The sequence below is a fragment of the Rhea pennata genome, chromosome Z (genome assembly GCF_028389875.1).
Source record: "Rhea pennata isolate bPtePen1 chromosome Z, bPtePen1.pri, whole genome shotgun sequence".
NCBI classification, from domain to species: Eukaryota; Metazoa; Chordata; class Aves; order Rheiformes; family Rheidae; genus Rhea; species Rhea pennata.
This window is the reverse complement of record NC_084702.1, coordinates 25923465-25948786: the sequence shown is the minus strand read 5'-3', so window position 1 is coordinate 25948786 and position 25322 is coordinate 25923465. Positions and strand designations below refer to the sequence as shown.

The following is a 25322-nucleotide window of genomic DNA, read 5'->3' as shown; positions in this document are numbered from 1 at the left end:
GTGGTGTCCTCATGCTACACCTTGTAAACTTTACTCTTTTCTAGTTTGAACCATCTTCATGTTTATCTGTAAGTGAATTTGAATATATCAAGTTGAAAATGGACAGGAGTGAAGTTGCGACACTCTGAGACAGCAAATGAGAAGGGTATGTATGGGGAAAAAATACCCCAACTCTGAAGCAGGGAATAAATTTCCTACCCAGAAAAAAAACAAAAAAAGAATTGTTCCTATGGGTCATGACAGCAGAATTCAGTCAGTTATATATCTTAGTTGTCCTGTCATGCAATTATCTGTGGCACAGTCTCTATTTAAACATACCAGTTAACAAGACTCTCTGTTTTTATTTCATATACCAATGAAAGAAAAAGAAGTCAACAATTTCAAAATTAAAAAGCATCCAGAGGATACATCAATATCCATTGGCTAAATTCTGGATATTGAACACTTGAGACCCGAACTGTTCCTCAGTCACACAGAAACTGCAGTTGAGACCAGTGACACCTTCTCTTGCCTATGTGCAATGTCACAAAAGTAAGACCCCCTGAAGCTGGACTATTCTGTTTGTTTTTTTTCAAATCGTAACTGAGTACCAAACTACTTTTCTAACCTATCAGTATGCTCTGACTCCTAGTAGCAGCAGCCGCTTTGCACATAAAAATAGATGAAGACAGTTGGATAAAGTAGCTGTTGACACAGGTCAAGAGCATGGAAAATTATTGCAGATATCATTTTATAAACTGCAGGGGTCTAAAGCAGCATAAAAAGTCAATGAATTCAGCAGTGCTAAGAGATGTGTTTTTGCTGATTGACAAAGTGTTTCTTCAGCAAGGGTCAATGACAATCCACAATCAAAGCAGTTGTCAATATTTGCTATACATACTCTGAAAAAAGCAAGATAAAAAAATAAACAGATATTAGGATAGGCTTGGGAGAGGAAAAAAAAAGCAGAGGAGGAAAGGAAGTAGGAAATGTTTGAAATTACCATTTATGCCCAAACACGTTCTATACAACAGTAGGGCAAGCTATAATAGCCTGAGTCTGACCTATGGAACAAAACTGAAATTCAGTGCATATTTTTTCATCTCACAGCCACAGAAAAGCCAGTCAGTCTTGATATGAATAAGAAGTTTCTATCTACTTTGCTACATACAAATAATATATTACAGCACTGCAACCATACCTCCACGTACAGGAGGTGCATTCATCTAAAGATGTGCATTTTAACAAACGTAAACCGTTTGCCTTTCCACTGCACCCTTCCCATCCCACTTTAGAGCCCTTTACAAATGTCAGTACATCTCAGTCTGCAACTGTGTGTGGCTTCAACAGTGTATTTCTGCTTTAGGAACAGAATTTTAGAGAACAGGAAGAAGAAATGGATATCCCAGGAGAAGGTGGTGATGCAGTCTCTCTGCACCAGGAGAGTTTATTAGCAGCCAAAACCGCTGGGGAAGACAGGCATCACACCGAAATCTGGAGAAGCTCAACTTGCCTGTAGCCAGCCAAGACTCATGTCCCACTGGAAAGGCAGGGAACAATGAAAGTAGCTGCAGCAAAAAGACCCCACATCTTTCCTCCTTGGGCAAGTCTCTTACTAGGTTTCAATTCATGGATGCAACTGCAGCAATGGCTGAGTGAGTATCAGTGCAGCCTCTACCCAACCTCCTCTCTTGAATGCTGTACCACAGTGGACCACAGAGCAGCACAAAATTACAAGCTGAAAATCACACCGTAACTTTGTGGCAGAGATGAGAACAAGTTCCAGGGAGCCTGGAATTCCTCTCTTGTGGCTTCTTGCAGCACTAGCCCTTGTTTTATACAAAGTATATTTCAAGTAGTTCGCGATTCTTCCCTTCTTCAGACATGGAAAAACACAGGCAGCTCAAATGCTACTGGTTCATTTTCTAAGATAATTCAAGCCTGGAAAAATCAGGAAAGATTTTCACTGCAACTTAAAAGCAATTGTCAGATTTCGACATGCTACTTATTCTATCATTCATGGTCACACTTCATATGTAGTTTAAAAAAAATACATAAATGATAGATTTACTTGGTTCAGTATCCAAAGCTAAGCTTACACTATTACATACCTAATAGTGTATTTTGACTTGGTACAGAATAATAGTCTTAAGAATTTCAATACAGCATGAAGATTAGTATTAATATCACTCTGAATGCAAATTGATGTGTCATAATTTCATCTAACTTATACTTCAAATTGCATCTTCTTAATAAACTGAAAACCTGATGCTGAATCCAGTATCTGCTCTACTAGGGAATGAAATTTTAAACTTTGTAACTTAATTAGCTTTGGAGTCTGACATCTGGCAGTTGAACTATTTTGGTTTTTATATTACTGTAGCAATAATAATATAAAAAAAATTGTAGAAATTTCTAATAGGATTTTTTCTTTCCTTGGGCTAGTTCAATAACTCCTGTCATGAATCATTTAAGTCCTTCAGATATCTGCACAGGCTAATTTCAGATGGCCTTAAATAATGTACTAAACAAATTCTTAGTAAGATAAATCTCCCACTGGGCCACATTTTGTCATCAAAAATACCACCATAATTCCAAGGGTCTAGATTCAGTTGAAGGTTTGCCATGGCATCTGTTGCCATAGATATCCACAGCAATTCAGCAAATGAACTGAGAATTATTGAGACAGTAGAAATATTCTATAATTAGGTGATATATAATATCCCACAGTGGTATACTGGTATTATCAAAGCAAATACAGGATGATTCTCTTGAGTATTCTCTTTGCTGGCCAAAAGGCATTTGAGATAGCCCTCAAATACTATTGTTGCTTTCTGCATTTCTGCAAAAGAAGAAACTACCACCTATTGCTCAGTGTTTCCTGTGCCTTTGCTTAATGATGCTTTGCCATTATGAAAATAAATTCACTGTGCAAAAATTCAGTCACAAAAGCATAAAACAAATACCAAATCAAGCAGTCTTCTGATATTAGAGTGCTTAAGCTACTGAAAAGTTGATGACATTTTGTTTTTTTCATCCTGTATCCCTCCTGCTTAGTACATCCCTAGCTGCAAGAACAGGACCAACTTTTTTCTTCTTCAAACGTATTTTGTTTATAGCCTTTACCTAGAAGTACATATTTAGATTTCAGAATTGGGCCAAAGGTATTTACCTCAAGCTTCACTTCTAGAGTTTTGAAACACAAAAATAATTGGGTTTTGCTCTTTATGGCAACAGCAATGGCATATTTTATACTACCCCATTTCACTATTTCTTTGGTGCTACAGGGGGCAGGTTTAGCTCAGTCGGTTAGAGTGTGGTGCTGCTAATGCCAAGGTCGTGCGTTCAATCCCCATACGGGCTATGCTGAGGGTTGGACTAGATGATCTCCAGCGGTCCCTTCTACAATTCTATGATTTCTGGCACAATTTGATGAATACTCCTATTTCTTCCATGGCTAGCATGTTTTTCTCTGATCTATCACTTCAAATCAAGACCATGGAATCATTAGCAGTCTCCTCCTGCACAGGCTGTAGTGCAAAAAGCAGTAGGAGAAATGTCCTGACATTGATGATTTAATCTTTTTTCTTTGACTCTAACTCTATCGCACTGCTCCTCGCCCTGAACTGGAGTGGAATTTGGAACAGGCAGTGAGGTTTCCTGCTATTGAAATACCAGTTACTGCAGTTCTTAAACATCATCATCACCTTCTAAAACACTTTGTGAAGAGCTGTCCGTAAAAGACCTATGTATCCAGTCTCAGGGAGATCTGCAGTCCAGTCCCCTGCACAAATGAGAAAGGACTGAAGTTTCCTTCCCTAAGCCAGTAAGCTGAAGAAAAGCAAACGTTATCTTCCAACAGAAGTGCTACTCTCACACCTCAAGAACTGCTGACAGTGCTTCCATTGAGGTGGTATCTCTCAATTTCTGCAAGTCAGACCACACAAAAACTGGACTGATGTCTGATTAATGAACATAGTGGTTAGTGCTTTTCTGTACTAGTAGTGCTAGTGTAGTGCTTTTCCCTGACACTCCCAGAGCACATTTTGACTTTAGAAGTGTGCCTAGAACAAATATTTAGTTATTGGTCCACTTCTCTGTGCTGATAATTCACATTATTCTTCCATATTACGAATTCAGAAGAGGAAAACAAAGAGCATTACTTCTATGGCTGTCATTTTTGGCACAGATTTTCCAACTGAATATATCAAAGCTTTTCAATGTCCAATCACATCACTTACATGAGGATACAGTTTGGTCTGGACAGCCTTGCCAAAATTTCTGTTATCTATGTTTATGTCACTCAACAGCAATGTCTATGAGCTATTTTTACTTTGTCATCTGTTGGGATAAAAGGATTTTAAAACGGCCTACTAAAAATGTGACTCTTTACAAGATTACAGGCTATGAATACTCTTTGTACCAACAAAACCTCTTTTCCTCTGACCAAGACAGTCTTCAAGTGTACAAACATGCATTCTCTGAAGTACACAAACATAAACTTTGTTTGACAACATCTAGGATGCACTACAAAAGATGTCTGCTCTTTTGAGGGCAGACATTTCAGGGGCTTCAAAAATCGTAACGGCTTTAATAGTCTTTCCTATTAGTATTTTAACCCTATCTCTAGTCCAGTTCATGTAGGATGGACTGAAAGACGAAAGTAGACTGTGGTGTATTATCATTAGACAACAGATTAAAAGGTCCCTAAAAGCACTGCTGCAGCTCTCACCACCAGCTTTCCACGTCCAAAGCAAAGGAACATACTGATATAGCAAGGATCCAGGGAAAAGGTGCAAGAGCAATGAATGAAGAGAGAAACAGATCCACAACTGAGCGGTTCTAGGAGGTGCTCTCAGCTGAGGAAAGGGAAGTTCACAGGTGTACATGTCAGAGTGTTTGAACATGCAGGCAGATAACCAAATAGCCAGGGCAGTATTTTTCAACTCACGAAGTCAGAGCAAGCTCAAATGGCTAGAAGTTGAAGCTAGGTAAGCTCAGGTAACATAAAAACATTTAACTCAGAATAACCTAAAAACTTGTGCAAACTGCCCTTTGTTGGAAATGTCTTATTTAAAACTGGAAGATTTTTAAAAATTATGTTCTGCTTTAAATAGAAATGAATTCCAGAGAGCTGTAAGGCATCTGGTCAAAGATGGTTTGACCGGATGACCACAATGTTTTCTCTTGGTCTTACTGACTATGAGTCTAATGGTAACTATATTTGGAGGAAACAGTTTCAGAATATTTCAGAATTCAGAAATTCTGGCTTTATATATGATCACATAAAGCTGTTATAATAGCTACAGATTAAACAGTAGACTGAATTTGGTAAATGTGCTTGAAAAGGACTTCTTGATTTGGTTTTTTTAAAAAAGCAAACATAAACACATTTTGGCCTTTATATTTATTTAGAATATCAGTGTCAATGGAAGTGACAGAATTTATTCTTCTTCAAAAAGGAGAGGAAACAATGCCAAACAATAATCTAGGTTAAACACAGCTTATGTGAGCAACAATCAGCACACCAATGGGAAACAACTGCTTTAAGTGGATTATATGGAGAGGATTTGGAATAAGAGTATTTTATTTTACCAAAACATTGTTTTTATTCATAAAATGCTCTATGTGACAGCAAAGGAAAAACACTTTCACAGAATAAAATATATCGTTCTTGCTTTGCATTTCCTATTTGCAGAAGTTATTACTCAACTATCAGCATTTTCCCCATTTCACAGGTAGGAATGCAGCAGCAGGGAGGAGCAAAGTCCTTTCACACAGGACATATACGCTTGGCAACACAGGTGAAAACAGGGCATAGCTGCCTGGCACCTCATCTAAGCCATTAAAACTTGCAGCTTACAGGATGATAAGGATCTGCTGGTCTGAAATAGAGTATCTAGCCAAGGGGAAAAAAAAGAGGCTTTTCAATACTGACTTTTTAAAATGAGTTTAAAAGAAGGGAGGTTCTAATTCTGTGTGAATAAGATGCATAAAAAGTTGAGGTTTTTTTCTTGTGCCTTGTTTTGGGGAGAGGTGGTTTTCTAGCTCAAAATCTCTGCCTTTTATTATCTTCTAATAACTCTAGAGATGACATATTATCTATGGGTATAATGATCATTTGCTGTTCCCCATTTAAAACATCTGAGTGAGAAAGCTGCCACTAGAATTAAATATAATTGTCCTGCCTGTCAGGAGCAGGTAGAGAGACAAATAAGCGTTGACACATTACATTAGGAACATATATTACTGCCAGGAAGTTTTCCAAATGCAAGATTAAAAAAATACCTTTAATCCGTTTTTCTATGACTATTCTGCACTATAATCAATATCATCAGTATCAGACGAAACTGGATTCCCTCAGGAAATAGTGTGTAAAAGCTGCTCTGTTGCATTCCTAGATGGTCTGCTCCAAGATGCTCCTTTCCAAAATGTGCTTTCTTTCAATTTCTTTCTCTTGTCTGATATTCTGGCATTTGCCCATGCAGGATCAGCTTTTTCCAGAATGGTGCATTCTTCTCCTAGTTCAAAACTAGGATGTCCTCACTTCCTCCTCTTCTGACTCTATCTAGCAATTTTATACCACAGCAGCCAAAACACCAGTTTGCTCTCTCTTGGCCACTAGCAATGCAAACTGGCTCTAATGACAGCAAAAAGACACTTACTGCAACACAAGACTTCCCTAGTAAGCTCACTGAACACAGATTAACAGTAAGAGCACTGATTCTTCTTATCTTTCTTTAAACAATTAGTTGTCCCAGCATTTTTCACCTATAAACCCACTTTGTTGCTCAAAAAATGCAGGAGTCTGTACTGCTTTACTGGAACTGTAGAGTAATTCAAACATTATTAACACCTACTAGCATCCACAGACTAAAGATTGCTGGACAGTTTCCTTCATACATCTCTGTTTACATGTTTGTAACTACCATGACGAAGTAGTCATCTTGTGGGTTTAAATCTCCCACACACTGTTTTTACCTAAAGTGATTTTGTTGTCCTTAAGGCTAAGCAAAATCCTATGGCAGTTCCCAAATTGTGAGATGAATTAACGTGCTCTTCCTTCTCAGGCTGCAAATACGAAAGGATTTCTTTCTTTAAAGTAGCGCTTAAACTTAGAAAAAGCAGCTACACAAGCCTCTGTGGTTTTCAAGTATAGGCACTGCATGGCCCTCCTGAAAGGCCCCATTTTGAATGAGGCCAAGCACTCCCAGCAAGCAGAGAGAGTGCTCATCAGCAGATGTGTCTCTGTGAGGGAGAGATACTGAGATAATCTTATCTCAGAATGTAGAAATTTTAGAAAGCATTTAGATAAGTCAAGGTAAGGTGGGGAACCTAATGGTGCCTGCTGAAGTTAGCTGCATAACATGCTGCATATCCCCTCTACGCTCTCAGTAAAAGTGGCTAGGACCTCCACAAATCCATGTCCAAATGAATCACTGGAAGCCTGAAGGCTTCCAGAGTACATCATGCCACACTAGAGTGCACGCTGCCCAAGCCATCTCTCCAGCTCCAGCCTTTACGCTACAGTGAAACTTCACTGATTCTGCTCCTGAAGTGTCCTCTGACAAAATAAAGGAGGGATAATTTTTTTCTCTTTGCTTATTTTCTTTCACTAACATATATTATTCAAAAGCCCCAGCTCCCTCTATTCAGGGGCAAAGGAGACAGCTCATTAGCAGTAGCTACACCCAGCTGGAGTGGGGGATAATTGCTGGGGCTTCTTCCAGGAGAGCCTAGGGTCACCTGCAGTTGCCCTTGCCCAGCTCCCCTTACCTGTTAGCAGAGTCCCTCTCTAGTCCCCTCATCCCACAAGGGTCAGCAGACCACAATGGCCAACACAGGCCCCAGAAGTTCAAGGTAGAACAGAAACAGTGCTGTGCAAACTGCAGTCAGAGTATGTAGAGATGCTGGGAGGAAGGCTAAGGAGTAGCTGGAATTGAGTCTGGCAAGGGATGTTAAGGACAACAAGAAGGGCTTCTTCAAATACATCAGCAGCAAGAGGAGGACTAGGGAAAACGTGGGCCCGCTACTGAATGGGGCGGGGGGGCCCTGGAGACAAGGGACACAGAGAAGGCAGAATTACTGAATGCCTTCTGTGCTTCAGTCTTCACTGCTAAGGGCAGCCCTCAGGAATCCTGCAGCCTGGACGTGAGGGAGAAAGTCTGGAGAAGGGAAGACTTTCCTTTGGTTGAGCAGGATAGGACTAGAGACGTTCTGGGCAGGCTAGACATCCACAAATCCACGGGCCTGCATGGGATGCACTCATGGGTACTGAGGGAGTTGCGGATGTTATTGCCAAGCCACTCTCCATCATCTTTGAAAAGTCATGGAGAACCAGAGAGGTACCTGAGGACTGGAAGAAAGCCAGTGTCACTCCAGTGTTCAAGAAGTGCGTGAAGGAGGACCCAGGCAACTATAGGCCGGTCAGCCTCACCTCCATCCCTGGAAAGGGGATGGAACAGCTCCTTCTGGATGTCATCTCCAGGCACATGGAGGAAAAGAAGGTGATCAGGAGTAGCCAACATGGATTCACCAAGGGGAAATCACGCTTAATCAATCTGATCACCTTCTCTGATGCAATGACTGGCTGGGTAGATGAGGGGAGAGCAGTGGATGTCATGTACCTTGACTTCAGCAAAGCTTTTGACACTGTCTGCCATAACATCCTCCTAGAGAAGCTCAGGAAGTGTGGGTGAGACGAGTGGACAGTGAGATAGATTGAGAACTGGCTGGAAGGCAGAGCTCAGAGGGTCGTCATCAGTGGCGTGGAGTCTGGTTGGAGGCCTGTGCCTAGTGGAGTCCCCCAGGGCTCAGGACTGGGTCCCATCCTGTTCAACATCTTCATCAATGACCTGGATGAGGGCACTGAGTGCCTCCTCAGCAAGTTGGCTGATGAGACCAAGCTGGGAGGAGTGGCTGACACAGCTGAGGGCTGTGCTGCCATGCAGAGAGACCTGGACTGGCTGGAGAGCTGGGTGGAGAAGAACCTCCTGAGGTTCAACAAGGGCAAGTGCAGAGTCCTGCACCTAGGGAGGAATAATTCCATGCATCAGTGCAGGCTGTGGGTTGACCTGCTGGAGAGTAGCTCTGCAGAGAAGGACCTGGGTGTGCTGGTGGATGACAAGTAACCATGAGCCGGCAATGTGCTCCTGTGGCCAGGAAGGCCAATGGTCTCCCGGGGTGCACTAGGAAGAGTGTTGCCAGCAGGTGGAGGGAGGTGATCCTGCCCCTCTACGCAGCCCTGGCGAGGCCTCAGCTCGAGTGCTGTGTCCAGTTCTGGGCTCCCCAGGACAAGAGAGAGACATGGAGCTACTGGAGAGAGTCCAGTGTAGGGCTACAAAGATGATCAGAGGGCTGAAGCACCTGCCCTATGAGGAACGGCTGCGAGAGCTGGGCCTCTTCAGCCTGGGGGAAAGGACTGAGGGGGACCTTATCAATGTGTGTAAGTACCTGAAGAGAGGGTGTCAAGGGGACGGGGCCAGACTTTTCAGTTGCCTCATGTGACAGGACGAGAGGCAATGGGCAGAAACTGAACCACAGGAAGTTCCGGCTGAACATGAGGGGGAATTTCTTCGCTGTGAGAGTGATGGAGTACTGGACCACGTTGCCCAGAGAGGTTCTGGAGTCTCCTTCTGTGGAGATATTCAAGGCCCGCCTTGATGATGTTGGACAAGATGATCTCCAGAGGTCCATTCCAACCTTACTGATTCTATGATTCTATGATACATTCACTTTTGAAATTATGATAATCTTAAACATTGAATTATCCAAAAATCACATGATGGGAATGAAAACAAAGTATCTGTGCCTTAAGTATTTCTTCTTCTAAAATAAGGTGATAAATGCTGAAGTCAATGTTAAATTTGCAGTTAGGTCTGGTATACAGTAGATATTTCCCCAGATTTATCCATTCTTGTCATCTGCACCACAGCTCCAATTAAGATGGGCTGCACAAGTTACTGCGACCACTATCACACTTAAGCAGGCTAGAGTTAGGCTTTAATATATCAGAATATAGTTTTCTGCCAAGCATTTACTGGTAACAATGAAGGCAAACATTTACAAAATTGTATTGAGAACTGGAATGACAGAATGGTTGAGGTTATAAGGGACCTCTGGACATCTAGTCCAACCTCCCTGCTCAAGCAGGGTCACCTAAAGCGTATTGACAAGGACCATGTTCAGATGGCTTTGCACATCTCCAAGGAAGGAGACTCCACAGCCTCTCTGGACAACCTGTTCCAGTAACCTTCGCAGTAAAGAATTTTTTCCTCATGTTCAGACGGAACTCACTCTGCCTCTGTTTGTGCCCATTGCTTCTCAGCCTACCACTGGGCACCACTAAAGAGAGTCTGACCCCATTCCCTTGACACCCTCCCTCAGGGTATTTGGATGCACTGGTAAGATCCCCTCTCAGTCTGCTCTTCTTTGGGCTAAACAGGCCCAGCTCTTGAAGCCTTTCCTCATAAGGGAGATGTTCCAATCCATCATTGTCACAACCCTGTGCTGAACTCTCTCCAGTAGCTCCATGTGTCTCTTGGACTGGAGAGCCCAGAACTGGATGCAGTACTTGAGGTGTGGCCTCACCAGGGCTGAGTAGAGGGGCAGGGTCACCTCCCTCAGCATGCTGCAATGCTCTTGCTAATGTAACCAAAGATGCCATTGGCCGTCTTGGCCATTAAGGACACATCGCTGGCTTATGGTCAACTTGTTGTCCACCAAGACTCCCAAGTCCTTCTCTTCCAAGCTGACTTCCAGCAGGTCAGCCCCTAGCTTGGGGGAACACGGGCTTATTCCTCCCTCAGTGCAGGACTCTGCACTTCCTTTTGTTGAACCTCATGAGGTTCCTCTCCGTCCAGCTCTCCAGCCTGTCTAGATCTCTCTGAATGGCAGCACAGCCCTCTGGTGTATCAGCCACTTCTCCCAGTTTGGTATCGTCAGCAAACTTGCTGAGGAGGCACTCTGTGCCCTCATCCAGGTCACTGAGGAGTAAGTTGAACAAGACAGGACCCAGTTCTGACTCCTGGGGGACATCGCTAGCTCCAAGCCTCCAGCTATACCTTGAACCATTGATCACAACGCTCTGAGCTCTGCCTTTCAGCCAGTTCTCAATCCACCTCACTGTCTGCTCATCTAGCCCATATTTCCTTAGCTTGCCTGTGAGGATGTTATCCCTAATATGTCCTCAAATTCAAGAAACTGAAGAGGGATATTATATTTTGAATCTTAAATCTGGCCAAATGTGAATACATCACTGTATAGCATCCCTTTGCAGAAATATTTGTTCCCTATGCAACAAAAGGCTCTCCTAAAGGGATTTTTCCTCTCCATTACTCCCAAACTATATTTTTTAAGTATTCTTGAGGGTCTCAAACAAATTTCTGTAATAAGATCTACATAATGGTCACAAATTGCCACTGTTCCTAATGTTTGGTCTGTACATGCACTAAAGAAAATATATTTACAGAGCAGCACACACAGTAGAAAGCAAAAACCAAGGAGCTCAGATGGCATGAGCCCCATATTCACAAAGTGCAGAGAGGTCAGAAAACAACTCCTCAAAAGAAAATCATGTGTTTTTAAACAGCTCTGAGGAAAATTTTTTTGCTAATTTGGCTAGTTTTTTGAAGTCAGTAGGACTTATGTTCAAGTTATATGTTACTTTGCAATATTCAGGATGGGTTACTTCCGATTTTTTTCAAGGGCATAATCCCTTGCAAAGCCCCAGGCCATAGCATGTATCTACTATCTTTTGATTTATTCTCTCTTCAGCCAGAAGGCTTCAGACACATCAAAGTCTGCTGGTCCAAGTGATCTGCTTCATTTTAAATATATTTATCTCAAAAGATTTGGGCTGCTTTTGTTAGAGATGGCTGAGCCATCACCTGTCTTTTTAGGGTCAGTCACTGCCTTTCTCCCTGATAGCAAAGTTCAAAGATACTCATCAGGATCCAGCAGTTCCACCACAATCCCCCCAAAAATTCTGTTACTTGCTAGAATGTGATGTTCGCCACCTGCTCTGACGCTGGGCTTCTGCAATGTTGCGGTAACTTGATAAAAAGGGGGAGGCACTGCCGTTTTTCACAGTCTGCTACTGGTTAAAAGCTCAGCCCAACTCCTTGCCATCATGTGACCTTTCCTCTCGCTACCAGCTTAAGAAAATCACTGTAAGGGCAACAATGCAATCCTGCTAAATAGTTTCTTTTTTCATTCCTCAAAACATTTGCTATGCTACTTAGGAAGTGAGCCAGCTACAATTTCTAGGTTAATCTCCAATTCTCACACAACAGTTAACAGTGAGATCGTCATTGCAAAGCAGTTCTGTAAAATGACCTGGCAAACAGAAAATAACAATTTTCTAAAATGTAGTATTTCTTTTTAATGCACAAGCAATTAACAATATAGAGGACAAAATGACTCTGAGGTAGGTGCTAATAACTGAGATAATTATGATGAAACAAATATAAGTTTAAGAGACCAAACATGATAATTTCTGTTAAGAAGCACTTCCATGTTCTCTGATAGTGGACATTTTCATTTCTAAAATTGTAGACTGAGTTCCTACTGGCCATTTTTCTGCTTCTAGCAGAAAAACATCAAATGGTAATTCTAGTAAGTAGCTTCGATGATTACTTCTGAGGGTCTTCTCTTTAAGCACCATAGAAAAGTCAGCTATCCTAAAAGCACTAACAGAATTAGGTGTTAACAAACTTTTTGTTCTTCATAAATAAACCTCAGTCCCAACAGTGTTATGATTAACTTTCTAAACTATTTCTATGCATTGTAGATAAATGAAGAGAAACTGCCATTATATGACAAGATTTATTGGAACAGCTATGTCCTGTTACAGGAGCTTTGGATTTGGCCACTACAAGGGGAGGGCCATGTACACTGTATATTCACAAGATAATGTGTGAATATATTCTGGATTAAGCCTTTCATCTCCAGGTTGCTGTCACACAAGCATTCAATTTTGAGCTGATCTTCTATCATCTGTAGGCAGAACACTGTTCCATGTACGGGAAAAAAACACCAACTTTTTAGGTTGCTTCTTCCTAAGATGACGGAGAGATGTTTCATCCTATCTTCTCAAGTGTTTCAGATATTGTGCTGGTGCAGACTTAGAGAAGCTTGCTAGAAAATATGGCTGCAATTTCACTCCATTTTGCTCTGCTCTCTTTAGTTTATCACTATGGTTTCTCCTTTAAGTCTAGGTATATTGTCGTATCTGTTGACAAACTAAACCACATTGGGCCAGCACCAAAAGTAAGGCTTGTGCTGTCATGCTGCCTCAGCATGGTAAAATCATTCTTCATTTCTGCTCAAGGAACACAGGCTTTTCAAGGATTTTTGCTGAGGTAGAACCTGGTTTAAGTTAGGACTAATGTACTGGTCAACCCCATAAGTGCAGATCTCAATCACTCATAAAACAAAAAAATATCAACTATCCTGTACAACCTTTACAGCATCAAGAACAGCAGCTTTGTATCTCCAGAGGCCCTAAAACAAGATCTTAAGTGTGTAACTATTTGCCCATGTTTATATCAAACTGCGTTTAACACACCAGAGGCAGGTACTGAAGTGAAACATTGCTGCGCCATCTCTCACTGTGATTCAGTTCATGTTCTAACTCACCCAGCAACAGGCTTCTTAAAAATAGCAAGTCTGATTCCTGATCTTGATAGAGCTAAAGAAGGAAGGCTTGTTTGCGTAAAAGATTTCAGAGGCAATTAAATAAAAGGTCTATGGTGGTAAATATTTCATTACTTCATAACTTAGACTCTTTGGTCAAACTCTGAAAGGAAAATAGCGTGGCAGTTGCCATTACGGTGTTACGAACTTTTACTGATTTTTTGTCCTCTGCATGCTAGTACAGATTATGGTTACCCAGGCAAACATCAGTAACTCATCTCATCCCAAGATTTAACAGTTCTGTTATTCTATTTAGCTAACAAAATCCTTTTGTTCACCAATAAGGTTAACAACTTAACACTTACTATCACCAATACAAAATACTGGCTTTCCCACAAGAGCATTCTCATCAGAATTTCTCTAAACTTTAAGCTCAAAACACTTCTCTTAAAAACCTAGGGTTTTAGTACTGTAATAAAATTCTTCATTCCTGCTGAGTTTTGCACCTCCTAAACTCCCCAAATTGGCTGAAGTTTTATTTTCTCCTTAACGCAGCCTCATACTCCAGCCATGGCACAGCTAAACTGGGAAATAACTGGCAAATACTCCTTGATGTATTCTTGACGTGTTTTCTTAGCATGTTTTCCTCTTTACTTGCAATGAGCATTCTGATCTTGGGTGATAAAACACATTCTCTGCCTCCAAAGGCAAACTGCACAAGTAGTGGCATATTCCTTGCCAAAGCAAGACCATCACCTTGTGGTGAAATCTATCCTTTTCCCTACTCTTTAGCCAGTTACCTCCCAGATCAAGCCAGGATATTACTTAGCAACATTAACTGGTATAACCACTGCCACAGAGTAACATAATGAAATGTTTACTTGTAATTGTTACTGTTCATCTTCCTTCTGCCCTCTCATAAACATCCACAACGTCCTAATAATATTAGGAATGGGCTTCCGGTATTACTTTCCTTTCTTCTGAAGACAGTCTTGAGCATTTGGTTTTATCTCCTCAAAGGTATTTTGTTATGATTTTGTGTGTTGTTAGTACCAGTTCTGTTCAGTATATCACAGCAGTGGTGAGACTCTTGCTGTATACATGGTACTAATGGCTTGTATGTGCTAGGCATACAGGCCTGGTCTGTGCATGGTTAGATAAGGATGGGGAAAATGTAAATGTCTGTCTGGAGCAATGCTTCCCCAAGGTATTCTGACTCTGTGGCAACAACATGAAATCTTAGCAAAATCCTGCTCAAGTAGGGTATCTTGCTGAAATCAGGTTGTTTTACTGCTGATTTTAATAGATGTGAGACTGGAATTTTTTCAGTTTCTAAAAGATGAGCGAAGTTGATTTGAATTAGGAGTTCAAGCCCCAAATAAACCTATCTGAAAGGAATTAAAAAAAAAAAAAAAAGTAACATGGCATCATAGTTCAAACTGATAAACACACACTAATGCTGCAAAAAATTTTACCCATTAGTAAATGCAAGAGTTCACAGGAACTTGAATTATTAATTTCACATTTAGCAGCATTGCTATGGGTCACATTTCTTTTTAAGATCTCTCTTGTGATGCAAAGCACTGGGACCTCATAAGGAAAACAGAACATACTTTAGCTTGTATGTGCATCATTTTAAATAAATTATCAATCTGAAAGCTACATTATATTAACTTAACAACTGCATTCTTCTGGGATTATTGCTTTGCCATTTATGCTATTTGATTCTGTCGAACATTTTTCACTACAAGAGTCACAAATTCATTGTCATAGCCCCTTACTACAAACTCCCCATTTTATGCAACTGTACCTTGTATGAAAAGACAACTTTCTCATCTGTACTGTCCATTTAACTTATACATATCATTGCCTTGAGTACAGGCTTCATTTACGATGTATCATTGAAACTGTAATCTCTTTAGTGATAGAAAAGCTCCACCCAATTTTCCTTATGCTTTCTGTTGATGTAAATGTTGATTAACATAGTGAGATCACACTTGTACTTGACAATTCTTTCCACTTCATATCTCTTCATTTCGTCCCCAAGGCAAACTCAGAGGTGCAGCGAGTGCTTTATTTCCACCTCTGGAAATGCTCTATCAGTCTGATTTTAATGGAGGGCCTATCAGAAAGAAACTCAGCTATTTGTTAGCTGAATTAGAGCTGCATAGTATTTGACATGCACTGACTCTGTCCATCTTACCACTTGCTTTTTGTTTCTGCTCCCATTTTCTTACACACAGTAGCACCATCAAAATAAAATAAAATAAAGAAAGGCTCATAATTTGTGGTATGGGATTTTCACCAACTCCTGTCAACAGCCACCCACAAACACATTACCTGGAAAGTTCAGAAACTCACGTAATGTCTTTGCCAACCACGGATTTCATTCAATACTGCTTTGACATGCGGCACTGATCTCTGCTTCAAATCCACAAACCTCTCTTGTCTTTGTTTTTCTGCTAACACTGGAAACATCACATAACCACATACAAGACTAGAAAAAATGTTGTGGAGAAAGCTACATCTGAAATTTTTTAGATGACAAAGTATGTTAAGGACACTAGAACCTCACTTGGACTTCTGCATCTCTTGAAGCTACTTAATCCATTTCTAAATGGCCACCTCCAAAGCTGCGAGACAAGGATGTGGATGATAATGGACAAAATTATGTCACAGTGCATATCCTGTATCACTTAAAAGCAAATGTTCATCTACTACTGAAACAACTGTAAAAATGTGTAACACATCTGCAGTTTATATTCCCTGTTGGGCCTATTCATGTTGTTTAAAATCATGTGAAGAGCCACTTCTAGAAAAAAAAAATCAAGACAAAGATCTTCAAAGCAATTCAATTACCTATACATATCTTTCTTTTTAAATCCACACAGTGAAATTGTCCACACAAGTAGTTCAGAAATGCCATATCTCAAAATGCTTTCTCCATTACATACAGATTATTTACCTAATGAACTTCCACTCAATGAAATCTCCGTTATTTAAAATTTTATAAAATTAAGAACAAACCAGCAATCCATATCTGAAGCTATCACAGATCACAGTAATTAGGCGCACATATTAAACAGAAGAGGCTTTTAAGCATTAAATAAACCATCATTAAATGATTTGGAAAGTACACAAACCTTATGTTCCTTTGTTCACAATACACATGCCATCTAATCTGCTGCAAATATTGGCATTAGATACAGTGACACTTATAAATACAGTAGTATATAGTACTGGTCCTTTAAAACTCTCATGGCCATGCAATGTGCCTTTTTTAAGATTAAACCTTTTGTTTTTAAAAGTCCAGCTTACACAAGAGAATTAAACTGAAAGTCTGCTTAAATATACTAATTCTTCAATGTCATACACGCTGAGGAAAACGTGGCCATTAGTCTACAAATACTGATATCCATACTTTAACATGTCTCCAGCCACTCAGGAGTTTCCTAGCCCAGAGTCAAAGGAGGAATCACCAAGTCAATCACAGGCACCTTCTCCAGACCAAGGAGTTAAGACTTTTGGCTTCTCTTTCGGTACAGAATCATTAACAGGCTGGAGTACCTTGCACAACCCTTACTAGAGCGACTGAGTATTAAAGTGATAACTAACAACAGTCCAGAAATTCAGTGATGTGATTCCCACGCTGAGACAAGACCTAAATAGCATAAGGTGGAAAGCCCTGGGAAACCAGTCACATCCCCGATTTTCTGCTGTGCTCTGCCTCTCATGACTTTGGCTGTCTGCCAGAGATGCAGAAGGGGTATACAGCAGGTGGGCCTAACAGGCTCATTTATGGTGGTATGTGCCTGTCAGCTCATGCACCTCTTTTCAAATCACTTCACAGCCTCGTTGTATATGGGAAACTGCACGTACCAAGGCAAACGTGATTGCCTTCCCTTCCTCTGCAGCATCACCTACTCCCAGTGAAGTGCTGGGTATGCAAATGGCAGGTCTGAGTATTTGTAGCAGAAGAGGTTTGGACCCTGGCCATTTGCACGTAAATCCTTCAAACATCCCGCTCAACCAAGCTGCAGAGGTCCCTACACATCTTGGCAGCTTAGCCCTATCTACACAGGGGGGGAAATTGCTCTGCGTGCACTTCCCCACCCTGTCGCTTCCTCAGAAGGCACTTCAGCCCTAAATGAGGTATTCCAGATGACAGAAGTGTTCCTGTATCCTTCAGTATTCTCTAGGATGCTTAGTTTGCAAGAAGCCCTTGCACTTCTCATTGTCTTTCTCTGGTAACTTACACTTTTCTTAAATCCTCGTCAAGTTTTAAGATAGCATAAATCCTTCACAGACAACAGTTACAGTTCAATGACTAAAAAAGGACTGACCCTGTTTTAACTAGTGAAAAACTCTGGGGGGTTGTGTTTTTTGGTGGAGGAGGGAGTTGCTTGAGCAGCATTCAAAAAGCTAAAAGAACCTTCTTCAAACTCACTTTCTTAAAGAGAACCACAAAAAATCCAATTCTGAGTCCGGGATGAAGGTATAAATCAATGAAGTTAAAGGATTAAGACAAAAGTGTGTTTTAGGGCTTAAGGAAATTTAAGGAATAAAGGATTAAAACAAAAGCTACAGGACAATATTATGCCAACTATATATCAGTAATTAAATTGTGTTACCAGTTAAATATTATATAATATACAATCTAACAGTATGACACCATTGTTCAAACAGAGAGAGGTTTCTTAAAATTAAAATCAATAGGAACTGCCAAAAAGATCATGGAAAAGAATATTCCTACTTTAATCCTTCACACACTTTAAGGCCAGGAAAAAAAAAAAAAAAAAGAGAGAGAGAGAGAGAGAGAGAAACCTCCATATGAACAGTGAACAGTATATCATTGCTCATTTTCATTCCAGAAGCTGGTTGATTTGCAGAAGGTAATGCTCATCAATACCACAGTTTTGATTTTTAGAGAAGCACTGCTATCAGTCCGTTAATAAAATTCCCAAACTACTACTTCATGAATAACACGGGACCTTACGTTCTAAAACACATACACACACTTAATAGCATGGTATTGTCTTTGCTTTGTTTTAATGGGAAGCAGAACCTTAGCAAACAGATAGTATGTCTGTTCTTGTAATACTATATGCCTTCAGGTGAATGTCTCCTGGCATGATATTTCATATAAAAAATGCAAAGGTTTTTGTCTCAGACACGTCGGTGGATTTTCTTACCTTTGGTTCCATTGAAATGAAGCTGTGGGTACCTCTACTTGAGAGAACTGACCTTTTAATTGTTTTGCTATGGTAGAAGTGGTAGTAATCCTTCAGTGTTCCAATCTGTAGGAGGAGAAAAATAATAAAAAAAAAAAAAAGAGAGAGAGAGAGAGAAGGAAACTTAATTTATGAAAAGCAGTTTTCTGGCTTTCATTTTTAAAGGTCTATAAATTATGCAATTTCCTGCTGTGGTGAAATGTTACTTGAACCCAGTGATCATCTTTCAAAAGAAGGACATACGATATGAAATGGATGGAGTGTCCTCGAGGCAGTAACTACATAACCAAAGACTATAATTGAGTTGCTTAGTCTGTCTGTATCTACCTTTTTAATGTTTAATTTATATGCAGTATTTTAAGTAATTCTATATCAATCTATACCCCAAGTGTCCTCAAATGACAAGTATAAAAATCATCAAATGGCTATATTGTTATTAAAAAGCATTTCACCAGGTTTGCTTAAGGAAAGGTACTATAAAGTGCACTGGATTCAGTTATTTATATTAATTAATTTATATATAAAAAAAAGATATCCACAGCATCAGCATCAGATTATTCATCAAGAACAGGTTTCTCTTTCCACAGAAGGTGGGCAAGAAAGAAGAAAGAAAGACGGAAATGCTAACTTTGCAGTATAATAACTTACTAGAAGTAAAAATTCAATCCATACCAAACTGCAAATTTCAAAAGCACAGTAAAAATACTTTCTATACACCCCATCAGTACACAGTAGCAACAGAAATTTTTAAACTAAGTCTTCACAATTTGACAATGAAATTTCCCCTTCTAGTGTCGTTAATACCTAAATATTCATCACGTAAAACTTTACTTTCATACATAAACAAATATTCAGCCTCCTTGTCTTTTGTGAAAATGTCATCCCAAGCCATTTGGAATTTGGCCTTCTAAAGGCCTTCTAGATCTTTTAAGACACTTAATAATTCAGTTTAAGTTTCCTTAATGATGAGCAAAAGAGGGCCACTTGAACTTACTGTTATTTCAAGTTGTATCTCAAAGTGATCTCAGAAAATAGATTTGGTTTTGAAAATAATTCTAGATGAAATCACCAAAGAGGTAGAAGCAATACTGAAAAGTTCTAAACTCAAAGATCCTATATTCTGAATTTGTATCTATAAAAATACACATGTAGGAAACCTGGCTTTTTAATATTAAAGGTTCAAAGAAAAACTTAAATAGGCCACTGTGGAATCTCCTTTCTGACTATTAAAAACACAAATCTTGAGAAAACATCAGAAAAGCCTAAGATGAAATATTGATAGAAAATTATTGGAATACTTGAATATTTTATCTTAAAGTTTAAAAACATGAAGTGAAGTGAGGAATGAGGGAAAATATTTTGGAAAAAAAATCCTCAGTTTAAATTAGTTCACCGTAGCTCAATTGGTTAGAGCATGGTGCTAATAATGCCAAAGTCATGGGTTCGATCCCCATACAGGCCACACATTTGAGGGTTGGACTAGATGATCTTCAGAGGTCCCTTCCCACCTTACCAATTCTATGATTCTAAAGGGGAAAACTTCACCAGGACTTAAGATACTCATCTCAATTAGTACAACTAAAAAGACCTATTGATAGCTCCATTTCAGGAAGAGTGACTTATATATAGTTTATGTCAAAACCAAAACTTTTTTTCAACCAGGACAGTCTTCCGTAAGTGAAACAGAAATTAATTTGACTAAGCCTAAATGAAGCACATCAACACTGTAATATGGATCTTCAGCCTGTCTTCTCTCTGTGAGGCCATCCAGAAGGAAGTAGTGTGAATCTGTCCCACAGATGAACCTGTTTTCCATTTTTCAATGGAAAAACATTTTTCAAATGCACTCCCAGCAAATAAATAAATAAAAATCAAAAAATATATATGTCTATGACGAAAGCCAGAAAAACAAGCTGTTTAGGTGCTGATTTAGCCAGCCCAAAGGGAATTTTGCGACATTACTGTATGCAGTCATGTTTTTGCATCACTAGTAACTGGATTAATCAGAGTTTATTCTGGGAGTTTAACAAGCTGGATGGATGTCACTAAATATCAGGACAATGTTGCACTTCTTACAAAACATTACTATTTATTACAATTCTCGAAATTTGTCCCCCAGGTTAGCACAACATGGATGACAGAAACGCTGCCCTGAGATAAAGGTGCACAAGCCATTTCTTCCCAGGAGTTGTATGGGCTCAAGGGCAGTCTCGAACTGGGCTGCCGTGCTAAACAACTGGCAAGTGAGGTCACTTTTAGTTTGTAAGTCCTAAAAAACAGTAGTGTGCATATCCACCACACCAGAACACTCTGCAGAGGTTAGGCTTTTATGACCACCGCTGTCATTAGGGTGAATTAGAGACCTACTGCTGTGTGTGTGTGCATACAAACACACATTTTAATAGAGAGCTCAACACCTGTAACCACACTCAACTGCATAAAAAGAAACATCCTTTAAAGGTATCCAGGCCAGAAGATTTTGAGGAAAGCTTTATTGCACTCCCACAGGTCCCACTGTTCAGCAGCAAGGGAATGGAGGGGCAGGAAACAGCCCTGGGTACATTTTAGCCCCAAGGCTTTCCCACACAGGCAGGGAGCTGCATGCTATCTACACCTTCTAATCAAAGGGGAAAATCCTGAGGCTCGGTAATGCTTGATGGTTGTGCTCCCTCTGAGACCTTACACTCAGGAGACAGAATTAAGTCCTTAGAATTAAGGGTGGTAATTGTAACACTACATCTTCCAGCCACCATCAGTTTTAAAATAATAATAACTATTAATAATAATTAAGAAAAATGGTGATAGCCACAGCTTTACTTCATAACTGCCAGGGAAATTAAAGGATCCCAAATCTTTTAAATGGAATTTAATTCATATTCACTAACTCCCAGTGCCTCTCACAGTAAGGTAACACCAGTATTATTAAAAATTTTATTGCCTTCTTTTCCCTTAATGGGAATTTACTTAGACCTGCCAAATCCTTGGACCACTTGGAGAATAGTTAAATCATGGAAATATAGCACAGTAAAACTTATCATTATGGATGTTCTTGTTAAATTGGTTTTTATACTTTTAACTACCAGCTCTTGGAGGCACTCTCAGAGGGAAAGCAATGCAAAGACAGAAATACCAAACTGCAGATCTAACCACCTTAGAGACTGATGATAATTTAGCTGTTTTATCCTCAGGAAATCTTTGTAATCTTCTTTTTGACCTGGAAGACATGATTCCTTTAAAAAGAGATGGAGAAACATTCCTGAGGAATTGCCTGGCCAAAAGCAAGTGAGGGGGAGGGGAAGGGATTTATTCTCTCTGGAAGCAATCTTCGTCACTGAAAATTTAAAACAAATAAATACATAAATTTAAGTAATACTATACACTGTTTAATCAAGAATAAAATAACTTACAGAAATAATCCAACAACATTGCAGTGGAATCCCAGAAAAGCAAAACATGCACTTATATACATTTATTTTATATTTACTAGGTCTTCCTTTATTTTTAAGGTTTAGAAAATGAACTAATTTTAAACATATTAACCATGAAACACGAGCCAAACTTTCTAAGCTTGGTCCTTGGAATATAATTCTTCATTATGCAGATTTGTAGTCTGAGACATTATTGAGATGGTCTGGGATATAATGACTGAACGAATTTATCTATCTTCATCTATGACTGTCCTCATAAACTCTGCAAGGAAATATAAATGCTAAAGTTGCCTTAAATATCCACATATGACCATTAGACTGACCTAAATATACTCTGAAACCACAGCTGAAATTTTTATGTCACTGAACATGAGCAAGGAAGCTGTTCAAGCACTTGCTAATGGGAAGCAGCTCGAGAGATGTTTTCCCACCAGTTTCTTATCTAACAAATTAACTAAAACACTTCTGTTCTATTATTTGAATAGAATGTTTCTATTTTTTGAACAGAGGAATTACCTAGACATTTGGCTGTGAAATACACTTCTTCCCAGTGAGTTCAGTGGAAAGCAGCATGTTATCGAATTGGCAGATGTACCATTAAGGTCTCTGTTCCTTCTGTCTTTAATGACTTTGGTCCAATCTGAATTGGGGAAGGAAGGAAGATCAGGTCCAGTTCCTTACTAGTTCTAAACTCAACAAAGTGCTAGAAAAGGACAAGAAGTACAGATCTGTTACCCCCGTGCAGACTTGGAACATAGATCACTATAATTGGGTACAGAAGTATATCTTACAAGGGGTTGAAGATCCAATTTTTCACTTCTTTCAGATTTGGGACAAATCTCTGAAGTGTAAAAATTCTTTACAGAAAAGAATAGTAAGAAGATGGAGAGAAGAAGAACATTTATTAGGATTACTTTCATCTCATTTTGACAAAAATACCTCAACTGTATTTCAAACTGTCACATGATACAAAGTACATGCGAAATGATGTTTCAAAATAAAAATGAAAATGTTTCAGTGTGAAAATTTTGAAACAGAGTATGTCGAGATTATGGGAACTTTCTCTCCTAAATCAAATGCCAGTGAAGCTGATCTGGTATCACAAAGCATTTTTATTTCTGATGGAACCAAATAATCCCACAATTTAAAATTCTGCTTATGTTCTTCTGATGCTCTATAATGAACATGAAGGAAGTGTGGCCACAGTTCTTCACTTGATCTATGCTGGCCCATGCCATTATCATTACCCAGAGGTGAAAACAGGCTCAAGGATGCTACAGAAAATTACTGCCCTTTCTGCCTTCTCAGTCCCTACAGGCTCAGGAAGCATTAAATGTCTTAAAATCAGGGTTCTGAGCTCAGCATTTAGGGGTCACAAAGCCTTACTACATGTCATACAAAAGAAATAAGGTTTGCTTACACAGAGCACACTGTAGTGAGGCAAAGGAGTGCCCTGCTTTCAGTTTTGGTCAATTTAGTGTTTTGTAAATGAAATACTTAGGACGGAGAAGTACAGGCCCTCAGGAACTTACTCAACCTAAAATTCCAGTAGCCTTCTATCCAAATATTTAAACACTATGCTGGTCCCCTTTGGGGCTAATATCCTATGGCATCCTGTACTGAGTTAAAACAGCTTCTTGGAGTACTGCAGACAGATAGCATAGAAAAATTTAGAAACTGCTACCACTCCTGAACACTGTGATCTTATCTTGAACTGCAACTCCAAGATAATACTACTCTGATGACTAGTCTAAAGGAAGGAAATATTGATAATTAGTCTTTGTTTTATAAAAGCTCTAAATCAGTACATTAAAGGAACATCTACTGGAAAAAAAAGAAAAAAAAATCCTGCACTTTCAATGTGCCCAAACTCAGTTAACTAAAAGAATCCAAAGCAGCAGTGAAACTAAGGCAATTTGGATATGAATATCACCTCAAACTCAACCCAGGCTGCTTTAAAAGCTTGATTTCAAACTATGCTGAAAAGCCCATATAAGCCACTTTTTCCATTCTATTCTAAGCCCAAATCAGCTAATGCAAATTAGATGTTCAAGCTGTGCAAATATCTCCACGTGTGTTGAAGGTAGGCAGAACCTCAGCTGGCAATTCATATCTGTGCTCCTCTCATGTTCTTTCTTTTCAGGTTTGTTTTACAGAGAACAGATATTTCTGCAATGCATTGCAGAGTTGCCGTTTCTGAACAACGACACTCTGAACGTGCTAGACTTGACCTCAAATGCTCCACTCAGTACCACTCCTTACACTTTTTTGCAACCTTTTTTCCGAGTTTGTAAATTCCAGATAAAGTGAGAAGCTAATGGCCATCAACTAGTAGAAAAGCTACACTGTAATATAGAGTTCTTGCTCCATTCCTTAAATCCTTGGTCTGGGAGACAAAAGAGTTCAGCCAGCTGCTAATACAGAAAAGGAGAGTCCCTTCTGAACCACACACATATTAAAAGCAAACAAAAACCCAAACTAGCCAGATAAATTAAACCGCCTGTCTATTACAAGAGAAACATCACAATCTCCATATAAATCAGCCTGTATACCTCATCACACTCTAGGAATTAATATGCTAACACTTTACTCCTTGAATTCCCACTCCCTGTTTAAATGAGGAAAAAAAAATATGTATCACCTTATTGAATTAAAATATGCCACTACTAACTTCTTTTGTATGCTTTGGTAATTTTCCACTGTTTCAGCTACTTTCATGGAGAAATTCTGTCTGGGCACTTACCTTGAACTACAGAAGTACAATTTGGTTTTTGAAACCAGCTTATTTCTAAAATGAGTAACAGAACCATCAACATAAAGTAGCTCTGCATTACATGCTTTCAGATAAGATGTTACTACTGCTACCTAAATTTGGCTGCATTTTGCTTTAAAATAATATAGTACATTAAGTGTTTCAATGGAAAACTCAAAATAAACTCTCCAGCCTTTTAACTTTTCATGTGCTGTGGTTTTCAGAACAAAAAAAAGTAACAAGACCCTATGGTCAATTTTAATTCTTGGTATCTTTCTAAATCAGTATGAAGGCTGA

The 25322-nt window shown here is 39.4% G+C and overlaps 1 protein-coding gene across 3 annotated transcripts in view; it reads right to left on the bottom strand.

The window, feature by feature from the left end:
- Positions 1-25322, bottom strand: part of PCSK5 (proprotein convertase subtilisin/kexin type 5) — a 248593-nt gene that overhangs the window by 205767 nt on the left and 17504 nt on the right. For all 3 annotated transcript variants that reach the window (XM_062599429.1, XM_062599430.1, XM_062599431.1), the window contains exon 2: positions 18807-18911. In XM_062599429.1, the coding sequence (XP_062455413.1) occupies positions 18807-18911 (105 nt within the window). The remainder of the gene's footprint in view (positions 1-18806; positions 18912-25322) is intronic.